General features: G+C 40.5%; 1 protein-coding gene across 1 annotated transcript in view; it reads left to right on the top strand.

Annotated features, from left to right (window-relative positions):
• Positions 1-14,425, top strand: part of xpr1 (xenotropic and polytropic retrovirus receptor 1) — a 208,125-nt gene extending 193,700 nt beyond the window's left edge. The window contains exon 15 of the mRNA XM_033028353.1: positions 5,007-14,425. Within this exon, the coding sequence (XP_032884244.1) occupies positions 5,007-5,067 (61 nt within the window). The 3' untranslated portion in view covers positions 5,068-14,425. The remainder of the gene's footprint in view (positions 1-5,006) is intronic.
• Positions 14,426-17,259: the final 2,834 nt, after the last annotated feature.

The raw sequence follows: 17,259 nt of genomic DNA, 5'->3' as shown, positions 1-17,259 counted from the left end.
CTGGAACCCCTTCCACATATAGGCTGTGTGCTAGATGGACTGCATTGTGAAAGTAGAACATTTTTAATGTTGAGCAACAGTCTCTTGGTACGTTGAACACCATCTCAGTATGTTGAACACCATCCATGGGTGAAAAGGAATATTAATTTTGAACTGGTTTGGACGGAATATAGGGACAAGAAGCAAAGAAGCAAGACAATAAATGGGCATATTATTGAAAGAGCTTATCCTTCTGCCCCCTGTGGTGGTTTGGGCAGTGATGGAGTCAGCTAATGATGGCAAGGTGATACAAAGAGGATTGAGTGCTCGCCTTGACTGGAGCTCTCCCATCTGACCAAAGCTCCACAGATAACACTTGTATGAATTATGGCGCCCATTCTCATCAACAAGTCCTACAGTCCCATTACTTATTATTCCAAGCCCAATGCTTCCAGACCATCATCAATTGGGCTTTCTTTTTATTCAGGATGCCTCAGTCTCCCATAACCATCTATGTGTATACTCCACATCAGTCCTTTCCCAACAGGCTCTATCAAGCATTGTTGAATTTTCACCACAATATTCTCATCTGTTGCTCTACCTTTATCACCTTCTGACAGTTTCTTTTAAAACTATTTAATGAAACTTCAGTTCCCTACACTTTTGATTCCTCTCAGCATAACTTTCTTTAAGGCCCTAGCACCACACAGATTAGGGGGATTATGTTTCAAAAGAACATAATGGGTGACAGGGTGGCATAGTTGCTGACTAGTAGTGCCAGAGACCTGAGTTCAATCCTGACTATGGGTACTGTCTATAGGGCGTTTGGAAGTTCTCCCTGTGACTGCGAGGGTTTTCTCCGGGTGCCCTGGTTTCCTCCCGTAGTCCAAAGACGTACAGGTTTTTAGGTTAATTGTCTCAGCGAAAATTGCAGTGCACTTTCTCGGGACTTCGCACTAAAGCCCCAATTGACTAGTCACGGTGGCAAGATAAATGCTTAAGGAGCTGGATGGGTTGTTCTTCAATTATACAGTGGGTGACATATTGGGTCAGAACCCTTCTTTAGACTCTTCTTGAGTCTGATGAAGTGTTCTGATCCGAAACGTCACCATCTTTTTCTCCAGAGATGCTCCAACACTTTGTCTCTATCTTTGGTAGAACCCCGCATCTGCAGTTCCTTTCTACACTGCTCATCAATTTGGCTGTTTTCTTCTGGATGGTGTCCATGCTCTTTAAAGGTGTTCGAGCTGAACTCATCCAGGACAGAAGTCACTTGGAACTGATACTCAACTCCTCACTTGTACAAACAAACAAGCAACTGCAGTTCTTACAGTGCCCTCTATAATGTTTGGGACAAAGACCCATCGTTTATTTATTTGCCTCTGTACTCCACAATTTGAGATCTGTAATAGAACAAAATCAGATTTGTCAGATTTTATTAAAGGGTATTTTTATACATTTTGGTTTCACCATGCAGCAGTGTTTATACATAGTCTCCCCATTTCAGGGCACCATAATGTTTGGGACACATGGCTTCACAGGCTTACCAAAATGAACTGTTCGGAACATAATTAAGATGAAAGAGAGCACTGGTGAGCTTACTAATCGCAAAGGGACTGGCAGGCCAAGGAAGACCTCCACAGCTGATGACAGAAGAATTCTCTTTATAATAAAGAAAAATCCCCAAATGCCTGTCCAACAGATCAGAAACACTCTTCAGGAGTCAGCTAAAGCAACAAAGGAGTTTTTCAAAGCTACAAAAAGGTCAATTCTTGAGTGGCCAAGTCAATCACCCGATCTGAATCCAATTGTGCATGCCTTTTATATGCTGAAGAGAAAACTGAAGGGGACTAATCCCCAAAACAAGCATAAGCTAAAGTTGGCTGCAATACAGACCTGGCAGAGCATAACCAGGGAAGACACCCAGCAACTGGTGATGTCCATGAATCGCAGACTTCAAGCAGTCATTGCATGCAAAGGAGATGCAATAAAATACAAAACATGACTACTTTCATTTACATGACTTTGCTGTGTCCCAAACATTATGGTGCCCTGAAATGGGGGGGGGGACTATGTATAAACAAAACACTGCTGTAATTTCTACATGGTGAAGCCAAAATGTATAAAAATGGCCTTTATTAAAATCTGACAGTGTGCACTTATGTGCATCTGACATGTGATTTTTTTTTTCTATTACAAATCTCAAATTGTGCAGTATAGAGGCAAATAAATAAATGATGGGTCTTTGTCCCAAGCATTATGAAGGGCACTGTATGTGACATTTAAAGCTGACCTCTAGGATGTTGCTGCAAATGTTAAGGAATATCAGGGATATGTAGGTCAATGCGTCTGATCGTAGATGGATGATGCCTAGCACTTACTTGATTAAAGTATTCATTTGCAGAATGGAGAGTACTCTTCGCTAGCTTCACAACAGCAGTCTGCCACTCCTCATTCAGCCCCACCACCCTCCACCCACAACCCAGTCTGTCATGTGTTTGAAATTACAATGTTCCCTGAGCATGAGGAGAATCTTCTGACTCAGTTTCTTCGTTCCTATTCACTCTGTGGAGCAATCGATCATAGGTTATGTATTATATTTATGTATTATCAATGTTAATGATTTCACTAATTCCCTCACCAGCTTCCCACTCTTATAAGCAGTCCTATGTAGATTTGCATGCTTTATGTTTTGCACAAGAACCTGAACATTACAGTGCAGGTTATAAGGTTACTCGGGTAACAGGTATACATTCCATTCTGGCGAATAAGATGAATAGCAACCCAATTGTGGGAAATAAAAGAAGATAACCTTAATGGCCTGTCCCACTTGGCCGTCATTTACGCGACAGGCCGGTAGTGACTGACGTGCGACGGTCGCGCGCGTCATCATGCGTCCGCACAGCCGTCTGGAGTGCGTGACGTCATTTGAAGATAGACATAAAATGCTGGAGTAACTCAGCGGGACCGGCAGTATCTCTGGAGAGAAGGAAAGGATGATGTTTCGGGTTCTGAAGACTGAAGACGAAACGTCACCCATTGCTTCTCTCCAGATATGCTGCCGGTCCCGCTGAGTTACTCCTGCATTTTGTGTCTATCTCCAATCGTCTTGGCCCCGCTCTGGGAGTAGGAGTGGGGGCGGATCCGGATCCACAATGGCCGTGAGCCCCAGGCCGAGCTCAGCGATCGTTTGCCTGCTTCTGCTGCTGTTGGAGGTGAGACGTTGCGCCGTGCCAGGATCTTGGGCCTGTCCCACTTTGGCCGTCAGTTACGCGACAGGCCAGCGACGGGCGAAGATTTCGTGCAGGACGAAGTCCACACTCTTCCACGCCACTCCACACTCCACACCACCGCATGCGCCCGTCCCGCGCTACCCACACGCTACTCACACGCTACAGGTCGCGTAAATGGCGCGCAAATAATGGCCAAGTGGGACAGGCCTTTTAGATCGAAAAAGTCTGAAGAAGGTTCTTGACCCAAAATGTCACCTTTCCACTTTCTCCAGAGATGCTGCCTGTCCCGCTGAGTTACTTTGTGTCCTTCAGTAGTCATATAATATTGCCAGAGAAGGTGGCAGCCCTGAGGATTGGCAGCAATTTAGAATTAAGCAAAAATGAAAAATAACGACGGATTCAGATAGTGAACCCATTAGGAACATAAATGCGGGCTCTACAATGGAAAGAAGAAGATTAGTGAAGGCAATTGTATGGTCCCAGGCAGAAACAGGGGGAATGTATAATGGGGAAGTGAAGAACCAATTAACAAATACTTTGCTTCTGCTTTCTGTCCTTTTATAGAACAGAGATATCGAACTAGAAACGATAGGAAACCAAATGTCCAATGCAAATGAGGAATTTAAGGGAATTAGTATTAGATTTAAAAAGTGCTAAAGAAATTAATGGAATCAAAAGATGATATATCCCCAGGACCTAATAAAATGTATCCCAAAGTACCAAAAGAGATAGCCATGGAAATAATGGATGCATTGTTTGATGTCTTCCAAAATTCTATTGCTCGGTGTCAAATGCAACCATTCTATTTAAAAAATGGAGAGAAAAAATCAGGAAACGTTAGACTGGTTAACATCAGTAATAAGGAAAAGTTTGTCGTAGGCTAACGCACACATTAAGGATGAGCCTATAAAGGATGTGATAACAGACATTTAGAAAATATAAACGGGATTAGACAAAGTCAACATCAAATTATGAAAGGAAAATCATATTTTAAATACTTGCTGCTGGTTTTTGAGGATGCTTCCGGTAGATTGGATGAAACCAGTGGATGAAGTGTATTTGGATTTTTGATAATTTCCCACGTAAGAGGCTTGTGTAGAATGAAGGAACAAGAGACTGGGTGTAATATACTGGCATCGATTGAAAATTAGTTGTCATTCAGGAAACAGAATAAGAATGCTTATACTGGTGGGAGGAATGTTGTCCATGTAGGCTGCTCAAGTGCTATAAGAGATGCTGATCTTCCAGTTTGCGTGTGGCCTCACTCTGGCAATGGAGAAGGTCAATGTGGAAGTGGAAGTGGACGGCAAGTGAGTGGCTCACAATCAGGAGCTTCTGTTGGCCCTAGCCATCAGAGAGCAAGTGTTCAGCAAAGAGAATGTCTAGTCTTGCTTGGTCTCGCCAAAGTTTTCACTAGTGAAAGAATCCAGAACCATAGGCTGTAAATGTAATGAAGTTTTAATTAAATCAAATGGCGAATTTTGGATTTTCTACAAAACCCTTCTAGCAGCTCCCATATGTTATCGTTAAAATGTTTTGAATAGATGCATTTCAGGATAAACAAGTTCAGTACATAAGGGAGAAAGGAATGGAAAGAGGTGCTTTTGGAATGAGATGAAGTATAGTGCCAGGAATTTGGTGTGGAGTGAAATCAGCAATATAGATAATTTGGTTATGTCTGTGCTATTAATGCCATGTAAAAGTGCCGCGTGTTCACCTTATAGGAGGACGGCTAGGTTGAAATAGGTGATTTAATGTATATTGTTTTAATGTTTGCCACTTTCTGACCCACAGAGTGAAACTGCGTGATGCAGCCGTGTTAATTGAAGACACAGATGATGAAACGTTCACATGAAAATCAGCAGCAAGCAGGCACTGTCCTTCACACGTTCCAGTTCTACCAGGCACTGAACACAATCTGCCATCGCATGTGGCAACAGACTTGATTCCATTTTTCTTCCTTTGTTTTAATATATTAATTTAAACCAATTCAAGAAGGTTGTAAAGAACAATTTTACAACAGACAGCAAAACATATCCACATGGATCAAATCAAATGGACAGACTCTGAGCTGGAAAATACCAATTTATTTTTTTGTTTCATCTTGTATTATTTTTTCTCTCTCAGGCTCCATATAGCTAGGGCTGGTTTTAGCTGGGTTCTTCAAATATTTCTAACTAGCTCATGGCCCTGGTTGCACTTGCAGGGAAAGTGCACTTAATTGTACTTCCTACGTGAAGTTATGGTGTTTAAAACAATTAATTTTGATATGCATTTGTTCTGTTCCTATTGAAAATGTTCATATTATTTATGAGAAAAACTTGTGCCCTGTACGTTGATGCAGAATTTAGTCTCAATGTTCGTTGAACTTTTATTTTTGATTTTCGGTCAGTGAACAGATTTCCTGTTGCAAGGAAACAAAACATCTTTATTTAGGAGCACTTCAAAGCTTTCTAGTGGCAGATCACAAATGCAGGAGTCCTGCATCCAACACAGATCAACAGGCTATGTTCCAAATGCTGCAAGATATCCACAATAGGCGGGTAAAAAATAACTTTACAGGTGCCACAAACTCTGTGTGAATTGTTTATAAAATCATACCTAAAGCCAGTGGCATCAGGGGATGTTAAAATATTTCTACATTTAAAAGGTTTCTATCAATGAAACTTGCATATCCCTGACCCCATTGGCTTCAACATTTCACATGAAATTCAGCATAAGTAATAATTCTTCTTTTTACCAAAGGTTGAATGTCAAATAACGGATTCCCTCAGTGCATGGATGTAATCCTTCATCGACGGGATTTGGATATTGCTTTTCAATTGCTTGTGCTACTCCTGGAAACTGCTAATCACCCAGCCTATTGTAACGTTGGGAATGTTAATTTCCGTGAGGAACATTTTCCCATAAACGGTCAGTGCTGTCTTTCGTAAAGCTGCCCTTCCTCTCCATCCTGCAGAGATGTACCACATCTAATTCCTCCAGTAATGTAGGCTGATGCTAGTGTAGATGATGCATTAGAGCCCCCTGAAGATCTAGCTCAGTTGTTCAATGCCAAGATCAGGAGATAGACTTTAATATGATGTATTGATTTAAAGGGAGAGTCCTGTTACCTGTACCAATGGTCAGCTGTATAAGTTAGGTTTAGAATTCACCAATAACGTGTGCCACAGTGCAGGTTCATAGAAGTTGTGTAGTGCTCAGTGACCGAGTTCTGAATTCATTCCAGCTACTTGATTTTAACAGAGATTTCTGTTTTTTAATATAGTTGATTTAGATTGGAACAGGTACTTTGTAATAATGATACTCTTCTGACATAGTCTTAAGTGGGCTCCATTGTAACAAAGGACACGTTCCTTGCTGTTTACGTACGAGATAAAGGTAAGAGCCAGCTTGGTCATGGACCTCCATTTGGTTTTTGCTCTGTGTCAGAGCATTCGACATGTTTGATGACCAAGCAGGGTTAAAGAGTGGTTCACAATATGCTGGAGATACAGGATGTTGTGGAATGGGGGAAGCCTCTCGTATAAAGCACTCGGTGTGGCTCACTTGGATGCAGGACTGCCTTCCAAAAATGCAAACCCAGCACATACACTTTTAGCTAGAAGTTGAAGCATTTTGTTTTTGGTAAATGAATCATTCTTATATAGAATAATGGGGAAAAAAAATCGCTTTCTAAATTTAATTCACTAGCATATTTCACCTTCTTTTGCAAGAGTAGCTTTTGTATAGAACTTCACATTCCTGTTGCCTTCTGTTAATAAAGTGCATGTAAAATGGATGCAATTCAATTACATTTTAACACCTACAAAGTCAAAAAAGTTAAATAGCCCAAATGCACCCGAGGAAGCGAGTTGCAAGCACTTCCACATTATAGCCATAGGCAGTCTCGGCTGCTCCTTTTATGTTATAGGATTGCTTTCAGTGAAAACCCTTAATGGTGCTACTCTCCATAATGACTGAAAACGGGGCCTATTTGGGAGAGAGTCACAAGATGGATGTGGCCCTTCGGTGCTGAACTAAGCTTCCTATTGTCCAACTGCGTAGGGAATTCAGATAGGGCCAGGCATTATAAGTTCCATGAATGGATGGGCAGGACAATTGTATACGGTGTTTTTCAGCCCATAATGAGAAAGCGCATGGGAAAACACATTGCGCATGGTTGAGTTCTGAGCAATCATGATGATAGCTGCATTGCACTTTCAAATCAGAGTTTAGTGTGGATGAATCAATGACCAAGAATCAGTTATTATAGTTCCAAGTATTCATTATTTGATATAAAAACAGAAATGCCAAAACACAGTGGATCAAGCAGCGCCTGTGGAAAGAGAAAGCGAGTCTTTTCATCTGAAACATTCACTGCTGTTCTTTCCACAGATGTTGCCTGGCCTGCTAAGAGTTTCCAGAATTTTTTGTTTCTATTTCAGATTTATTTCAGATTTCCAGCATCTGCAATTTTCTTTTTAGTCACCCATTATCTGTCCTTGCTATATAGCAATTTGGATTCAATTCAGTTTCATCATAGCCTAATTATGAACGAGACTCAAATCAAATTGAAATGTATAAACAACATGAATATCAGGTCCATGCCAAAATCCCAAATATCTATATGGGAGCATGTTTCTTCCATGACTTTTCTTTATCATGGTAGATTGTGTTAAATGCAATTATGATGCAGAATGAATAGCTTACACGAAAATGATAGTATATTGGTAATGCTTTATTCTGAACTAAAATTTCAGCCGCCCATTCTATGGTGCTTCCTTCTCTTCCCACTTGCAGCTAACAAAAAGCTAACCATACTTTACAGACTCAGCAGCTGACAAGCCGACCCCATGCACAGAGGAAGTGAGCAATTCCGAATCCGATACGGCATGTACTAACATTGAGGTTTGAGTGAACTGCTGCTTAGGTGAGATGGGAAAGCTGTAGCCTGAGGTTGGGGCTCTCACTCCATTGTCCATTCTGCACACACCCTTGGCTCTTGTAGAAGGATGACATTTCGGGCAGCTTTCAGCAAGATCATGCTTAGAGCACATGTAATAAATAGCAACGTTTTATACAGTTGTAGTAAATGCTGGTCCAGGGTTGATTAAATCTAACTCACTAAATCTTGTTGAATCAGATCCATACATTGCGTAGAAAAAGTTAGGAACTTCAAGAAGCTTCCTTAAAATAAATCAAAGCACAGAATCAAATGAAACAGCATTGCTTTGCTAACAGCAAACAAATCATTGCTTTGTCCCATAACTTCCTGTCATCAACTATCATTATACAATCAATATGTTCCCTGTAAACAGAACAGATTACACTATTATCAAAACACACTTGGAAAGTCTAGATAGGGTGAGGGTGATTAGGGGTATGTGATGTAATGTGTTTATCTAATATTTCTGGACAGGGTTACAAATTTGTGAATTTTTTTCCCCCTTGGTTCCTACTGCAGATGTCAATATGCATCCTAATCGTGGTGTCAGTACTGAAAAGTGAGACTCTCCAAGTAAAGTTCTGAAGTTGCATTTACAAAACATCCATTCTTCCTCCTTAACTTACTGCTGCTTCTTAGGCATCCCTTGAGGTTGAGGATTCTACCCAGGGGTCAGGGTGACTTTGACCGGTCAGGGTGGTGGGTAGTTTGTGAAATGGTACACTCCACCTGCTCCTGTAGTTGGGGGGTGGCTTAAGCTTCCTAGTAACTTCCTAGGTGCTGTTGCTCTTTTTTTAAGAGTCATATATGAGGGATTCCCATAACTTGGTGATGATGTTACACTTTTTCAAGGAAACTTTGAAAACTCTCTCAAGATATATTTTCTGCCCTCCTGCAAATCTCTTTCCATGACAAAGCTCCAAGTAGATTGTTTAGCGTGAGCCATGCAAACAATGCAGCCCACCCATTTGAGGAGTTGATCTGAACCTTAATGCTTATTGGCCCATCTGATGGAAAAGCATTGAAGGTATCTCTCCAATACTCAGAGGTGCTAACATTGACACAGATTATAGAACGACAGGAATGACTGTGGCTTAGTTCACAATGCAGCAGTGATCCCTGCCACCCAGAACAATTCAGAAAGGTTATTAAAACATTACCGCAGGCTGTGAACACAAATGCTCATACCTGCAACACCAAAGGGGTGTGCAAAAGATGACAGCTTGACAATTCTGAGAGGAGCATAGTTGCCTGCAGCAAGACAATCCCAGCTACCCCATTGACAATCAAGGCACATTCTGGAACTCGCGATGCTAGGGACCACAGTATACGTTCAAGATAAGAGTCCAACCATGATGGATGACTACAGGAAAATAAGTCTGTTGTCCTTAATGTCCATGAGTTGCAGAGATGTATGGGCCACAGATGTGTGGGCATTTGATATTATTTCATACCCTACTGATGCAGTAGATCATCACTTTGGGTGGGGGGGGGGGGAAGACCAATACTTTGGGTTAAAGATGTAGAGTTAAATTAATTTGTTGCATTCCATACAGTGAATTTAATAAGCGCGTTCAGCCTGTATTCAACTAACCAAGCGATAACGTCTCTAATAATCACATAACCTCCAAAATGTAACTCCACTAATCAATAATTATTTTTTTAGCTATTATTTAGCATGTATTAAATAAAATAATGAACCAGTAGGCAATTATCATTGATTTGGAGAGAGCAGCTTTAACCAACATACAGTTATCGGTCCCCTGCTGGAGGCCCAATCTCATTATCAAAAATAAGACTTTGTTAACCTCCGCCACAACATATTGTTGTGAGTGTTTTCACACTTCAAAGTAATGCTGTCGCATCCACCAAAAGTTACATGGCACCAGGCATTGAAAAGCTAGTGGTAATATCAACTCCCTGCATATTTAGCGAATCCTGTCACCGACACAATCTACTGCATCTTTGACTGTTTGCTTTTGTTGTAATCAGAGGGGGTCAAACTCCAGGATCAAACAAGATGTTCGCTCAGTGGTTCTGGTCACTCTCAATTGATGATACTGATTCATTTGTCTGATTCACAGCATGCATTTTTGTCTCAGATTTGCATTGAGAAGATTTTCACAATGGCCCAACAAGCCGACCTCTGCAGCAAGCACAAATCATGGAGTTACAGCGTAGGCTCTGCACCAATCCTTCGTTCACAGGCACCTCTGATCCAGCTCCTGGGAGGTGAGGGAGAACAAGCTGCAGTGGCTTTTCTCCTTGCCTATCTGCCGGGGCATCATGCAACAATGCTCCCATCCCCACCCTCCTTTGAAATTTACATCTTGCTCAACTTTGTAAAGTAGCAATACAATTAAGATGCCTCAAGCTGCTGAGGCATTGGAATTTGCATCCTGCCTTCAGGATGCTCGGCCTCAGATAGGTGGATATATATATATTGTAATAATTCGTTCTAAAACTTTATAAGGAAATGTGTTGATAATTAAACAATAAGACTCATCAATACATATTCTTATAATTCACTTTTGTTAACGGTAGTTGGCACCTTAACTTAGTAAAGGCTTTGTAGGGAACAGTTCTTACCCAAGACTTGGTTATCATGCACCCTTTGAAAGCAGACACAATGTAGTTATGATGTGGAGAGAGGGAACATAGACTAATGCCAAACTGATGAGTAGATCTGTCCACTGAGCCACCAAGAGCTGGCCTCGTGCTGGACCATTGTGCTGCACAAGTGACAAACAGGAAAACTTTTATCTTGCAATGGACAGCCTGGAGGTTTATTCAATCTGGTTGTCTGGAGATATTGCCTCCGTCAGTCTACATTAAAGCTGGGCACTGGGCTTTTGTTTCATATCTTTGTTACCTTTGCTTTAAACAATAATGCAGATATCCCAAAAAAATGTATTTCTTGCGTCCATTTCTGTTGAGGAAGTTGTGGGATTTTGGATATGGACTTTGAATAATTTCTGGTGAGGCTGTCACTGGCTTCAGGGTCAGAGGCCAAGGAGTGCCCCCAAACCCAATCAATACAATCGCCTTTCAATTATTAATCTCTTTTCAAATATGTTGTCTTTATACCAGGCAAAAAATATTTATGTGCATCAAAGCTTCACTGTGATGGAGCAGCTGAAGTTTCCAACAGTACTGTAACTTGATGGGGCATTTGAAGTATTTGTGTATCATTTTGCTCTGATCTGTTTAAAATACTGAGACATAGGATGATCAGAAGAATGGAGTGTCGTATAATTGTACTGTTTGGTGTCTGAATAACATGCAGGTTCTGAATGTACAATCATATGTTAATATCTTATTATGGTGAACACGTAGACAAATGAAGGAAGATAGAGGCAGGGCAGCCTCATTCAGCACAGGAGCTTGGTGTTAGTCTTCCAGGCAGTAGCTCAGAGGTGCAAGTAGGAGAGGTGGACCTTAGAGTTTAAGTCTCAGGGCTCACCTACTTCACCCAAGAGGCTGAAAACAATTATAAAATTTGGTATGGACCCAATTATAACCTCTAGGGAAAACCTCAATAGTCGTCAATTAGGGAAAGTGACCAAATGAGTGTTTGCTGACAATGTGCATCCCTCAACCCCTTTTGTTGTTAACGATTTCCCCTTTTTATATTCAGATGTATTTATCAAGGATCCTCAACTTGATGGGAAACACTGGGCATGTCCCCTCACGTTCTCCTGCCACTTCCACATCACTGCAACATGAGAACTGTTAGTTGCATTAGCACATGCACTGCACCATCAGGGCCTCATTGCAGTGCCCAGGTTTAAAGCACAAGTGGTGTTGGGGATGGTTAATACTGATACCATTTACGACCATAGCTGGGAGTTGACCTTGTAGCTATCATCTTACTTGTGAACCAGCCTTTGTGACAGACCACATTCACACTTTTTGTAGGAGAATGTCCATACAGATTGTTATTTTTGAGAAGCAACTGGCACATCTTGGGTAGAAATAACTCGATTTTTTAAATGTTTATTTTAGGTTATCTGCAATATAGTTTGTTAAGTTGCAAAATTCACAATGAGAATCCTCACGCTGCTTGAGTTTAGTTAAAATAAATTAATTAATGTAGGAAATCTGCAGACCTGACTCATCTTAATTAGAGCTTTTCACAGTGCCACTCCTAAATAGTATGTCAAAAGCCAACAAACCAAACCTTGCTGCCATCGCACAGTTAATTTGTATCGCACTGCTGGCTTTGATCGTTGTTAGTATCTGTCAGTCCTTGTATGCAATCGTCGGAGTCAAAAGAGATTGAACACTTTTTTTGAGCAAAAAGATAGGTTAGATCTAATATATTTGGGCTCATTTAAATATTATTTTAACGTAGTTTAATTTTGATCAAATGAGAAATGGAATTAGATAATTATGATATTTGGTCGATGCCAAAATAAAATTGCTCAAGAGTTAGAACATTGAATAATAATAAAAAAAATAAAAAATTGCTGGAAATGCACACAAGGTCATGTGGAATGAGTGAGAAGCTAGTTCATTGATCTGAAACATTAACTCTCCTCCACAAATGCTGTCTTACCAACTGATGATTTACAGCATTTTCTGGTTATATTTGAGATTTCCAGCATTTGCAGTTTTGTTTCGCTTTTAAATTAATTAGACCATGGCGTCTGAATTAACAAGTTTCACTGGGTTATTTTATTTTAAAGGACCCTTTTGCTTTTGTGATACAGTGTTTAATGGTCCAAGTATTTATCTATCAATGCTCAGCTGAATCAGTCCCTCTTGTACATTACAAGTGTGGCGACATTCCAAAATGATTTCATTGGATGGGAAACTTTTTGGGATATCCCAAAACTGTAAAAGACCCTTCACAAACATCTTTTATTTGCTACCAATTCTGAATTGTATGCGATTCTGGAGCAATTCTAGATCTCAAAAGATTATGTTTATATGCTCTTGTATCGCTCAGATCTCACGGGCTGGCCACAGTTGATCACTGCTGTTCCTTTCACACTGTGGATAATCAATCTGTTCTCTCCAACTGTGGGCCCACTGTCGGATATTTGTTTGCGTTTTACCAAAATGTATGGAATTCTACATGAATAGGATTCTTCTCTTCAGGGCTACTACCTGGCACATGCTGTGACACATCGTGTCAAATATTCACACAGGGATTTCATTGCCACTCTCTGGAGCTTCCATCTCCTAACACAAATAATACTCAGGCAATTAAATGTCATTCATTCTGGTGAACATCTTAACTGGAGGGAGGACCCAAGCATTAAATGTGGTGATTCTTTTAGGTTTATGCCTCAACCACTAAAGCTTTATTTTTGTTTACTCAGTAACAATATTTAATGATCATCACCCTTCAAATGTCAAGTTGAACTGTTTTCCAATTTATCAGGTAGAATCTTTCAACAGAAACATTAAAAACTCTTAATAAAATCAAGATATCAGCTCACAAAACTGGTATACTGGGCAGGGGATGGTACATATTAATTCTGTTAATGTTTTTTTTTAAATGTTTTTTCAGATAAAGATCAGTTTTGTTTTATTTCTCTGGGCAGACAGTTATGTCCATATGAGGCGACATATTATAAACATCACTCTTCCCTGTCGGTCGAGTGTTTCTCGCATTCCTGGGATTTGGTCCCAGGATCACCATATTCTGGAACTGTTTGGCAACAACAGACCAATCTTCAAAGCCCACAAAAAGAACAGATATAAGAACACCAACACAGCAGTCCTTTATAGTGTTTTTTAATATATCTATATGTACGTATATTTGTATCCTTGGAAATTTTGTCCATTTTTAAAAGACACTATTTCACGTTTGAAATGTACAGTAGCTTTTACCTGCCCACAGTACATTGGTAGTATAATGCTTACAAGTCCTGTTAATTAAATGAAGTGAATGTGGAATGTGAGTAGTCCTATGTTGATGTTCTTTTTTCTTGCTCCCCTCATTGTTGCTGACTAGTTGCTTGCAATTCCATAATGTAAAAGCAAAGCTTGCAATGCGGTCTTTGTAGTCTGTGGCGTGCCCTGTGGACAGTGCACATTGTGACAATTGATATATGTGGAAGGTAGATACTAAATAGATTACTGTGGTTTAAGTGTTGATCTTGGAGAAGGATGTCTTTTCTCCATCTCCCTTTAATGGAATTGTTTGTAAAATGGTGACTGTTTTTTCTGCTCTATATTCTGATGGTATCTGGTGATTTTGAGTTGTATTTTTGTACACGCCACAACCTTGTCATTGTTTAGTTTAATAAACAACTTTTGGTTTTTTAATGGGGAACATTTGAAATATACAACTCCATTTTCTTTTTCTTTACTCCATTCTGTGTTTCTTTATGAAAACAGCAAGTTGATGTGATTTTAATAAATTACTTAACAAATGTACATTTACCCGGTTTAAAATGTATCCACTTTGCCATTGCTTTGGCACTGATATGTTGCTTTTGTTACTAGTTGTGTGTGCTACCAGTTTTATAAGAATGGTGAACCCCAGCAAACTCTTGAACTAATTCCTCATCGCTACTTGTTTATACATTGACATTAGCATCAACAAATATCTGAGCTCCAATAACTAAGGAAGCAAACCCATGCACGGCTATTCTTCTTCCCGCCCAGACATTCTTGCTGTGGGCAGAGGGGGGAGAGGGTTTGGTGCCTTGAATTTACTGCCCATACCCTCCATGAAGAATAATCACCTGTATCCCCAAATGTCAATTAAGATCTACTCCACAACTGGCTTGGGAATCAAACATGAGCAATTACTGCTGCAAATTACTTGCTTTGACATCGTTAATTCACACTTTCAGAGGCTCCAGACCTCGATGAAAATACCTTGGGAGTTCAGAATATTGATAAAGAATACTCAAATTACATGGAGTTTGAAGCACAGAGCTATTGAGCCCAACACCTGCAGATTGGTGTTTAATACTCCCCACCCCCAACCCATCAATACATCCTTCCACTCCTCATGCCATTACCCTCAAATAGAATTGACAAATTGTAAACAGTTAAAATAATTAAATGAGGACATTGTCACAAACCTACCCTCGAATTTCAAATGGATGGGTTCAATATCCCCACTGCTTAAATGATGGGCACCAGGGGCCCTCAGTTGAATTATTGGTATGGGCTCAGTAAACATAATCAGGCTTGGGGTTTTGCTTACCCAAGGTCTCTGCTGGAAGGCCCATGAGTTAAGACACCACCAGAAGTGATCCCCATTTTATCGCACACATTCGCAGGGGCACCAGGGAAAGCCTATATCCAAATAATTCTGCTCTATGAAGATGATCTTATTATCCATTTGTCCCTTAAAGCTGCCATTAAACAAAGTATTAACAATACGGTGTTCAAGTCCCCCAACCTATAAGCTTCCAATGGCCAAATAGATCAAAAATAACCCTTCTGCTAGTTAGCTAACTAATTTGATATCATAAAACACTCAAGATTAATGTGGAAAGTCTAAATGAACATTGTTGCTAGCCCATTGCTACTGACCAAACAGAAACGTAATATTAACAAAACCTCTCCCCTTCTTTCAGATATTTCACCTCTCTGTCCATCTGTTCCTTCCACTGACTGAAAGGGCAGACAAGCCATGTGTTTTTTGGCCTAGCACCAAAGGTTCTGAGACTACTGTGCTCTGCCGGTGAGGCCTCCCATATACTGTCACCTCAGCTGTCTTTATCCGGTTCACTAGCTTCTTGGATTTATCCAACAGCTTAACAAGGTACTACAGATGCTGTGCAAATGCGCTTCAGTACCTCTGTAGAAGTGGCGATCTTTGATCCGGACCATACAATGGTTTATCTGTCCGACTTGGAGTTGTATACTGCATGTGTTACCTTTGTTATCAGTGCACTGTGCGCTTTCAAATACCATGTTTTCCACTCATAATTTTCTCCTTTCGCTTATTTGAAAATATGACGTTTTCTGTTTTTGCCAAATGAATACCGTCCAGCAGAGAATTTGCAAGGTCACAATGTAAGCGTATTTGTGGGGGTTCTATCGTACAGCTGTAATCAGTGTTTGTACAGAGTATCAATGAACAGAGATCAGTATTGACTGTAATGTACACAGATTGATGTTAAGACCACTTTGCTCTTGTTAGTTTGACTTATGATAATACTTTGTGGGTTTTATAATCCTCTCCCTCTCAATTCTTGGAACTGAAGATCTTTTTCTTGTTCGGTTTCCATACATGTCCTCCTTACGCGGTGCTAGAAGTTTGGAGTGATTGTTTGATTTTTATTTGTAAATAATATGAGCCCTTTCCTAAGATGTGACATTTGTTTCACTTTTGATGTCAAATATTGGAAGATCTCTTTCATCTTCATCATGTTAATCAAGTTTCAGAGCAGGGGGTGGCCAGAAAAGAACGTACACTTGCACAAATTAAATGGGGGTGTAAAAGTAGTTACGAGATGAAGATGATCATGATAGGGTTTATATAATACAGCATTCTGACATTACTCGTACTGTTCCTGGTGCTGTTTGTCCTGATGTCATTGGTGTTTATTTAATTAGTTGCTCATTCATGTTAATGTTAAACTAGGAGGACCGTGTCTCTGGTCCAAATGTTCCCTCTTCGTCTCGTGTTTATCACGAGAGAGGGTTTGGTTTTAATCTCGGTGTTAACCTTTGTGAATTTTTTTATTGTAACATCTCTGTATCTTATTCTGCGGAACGGGATTTTTACCTTTGCAAATTGTTAGCCGTTAGTACTGAAATAAAACTTTACCCCTGAACCGGGAATTGGAATAATTGGCACGGAAACCCAGAGCTTTGCAGCTGGGTTGGTGGAGAGTCACTGTTTGTGTGTCAGCGAGCAGGACTGCGACCCAAACACTAACCAGATTCTGCATTCCATCTCTCCATCCATCCCCTACCCCCATCCCATTCCCCGCCCTAGTTGTCCTGTTCGCATCTTTGTATACTTTCGTTATCACATCTTCCCCAGCCAACTAAAGCCCATTATAGGCTCCACCCTTCCTTGGTCATCTGCTTCTGGCCCTGCTTTGTTCTGGCCCTTTCCTACCTCCAGCTCCCTCCCCTCTATTTTCAGTCTGAAGGAGGACCCCGACCCAAAACGTCACCCATCATTTTTCTCCAAAG

This window comes from Amblyraja radiata, chromosome 10 (assembly GCF_010909765.2).
Source record: "Amblyraja radiata isolate CabotCenter1 chromosome 10, sAmbRad1.1.pri, whole genome shotgun sequence".
NCBI classification, from domain to species: Eukaryota; Metazoa; Chordata; class Chondrichthyes; order Rajiformes; family Rajidae; genus Amblyraja; species Amblyraja radiata.
This window is presented reverse-complemented; position numbering and strand designations above follow the sequence as displayed.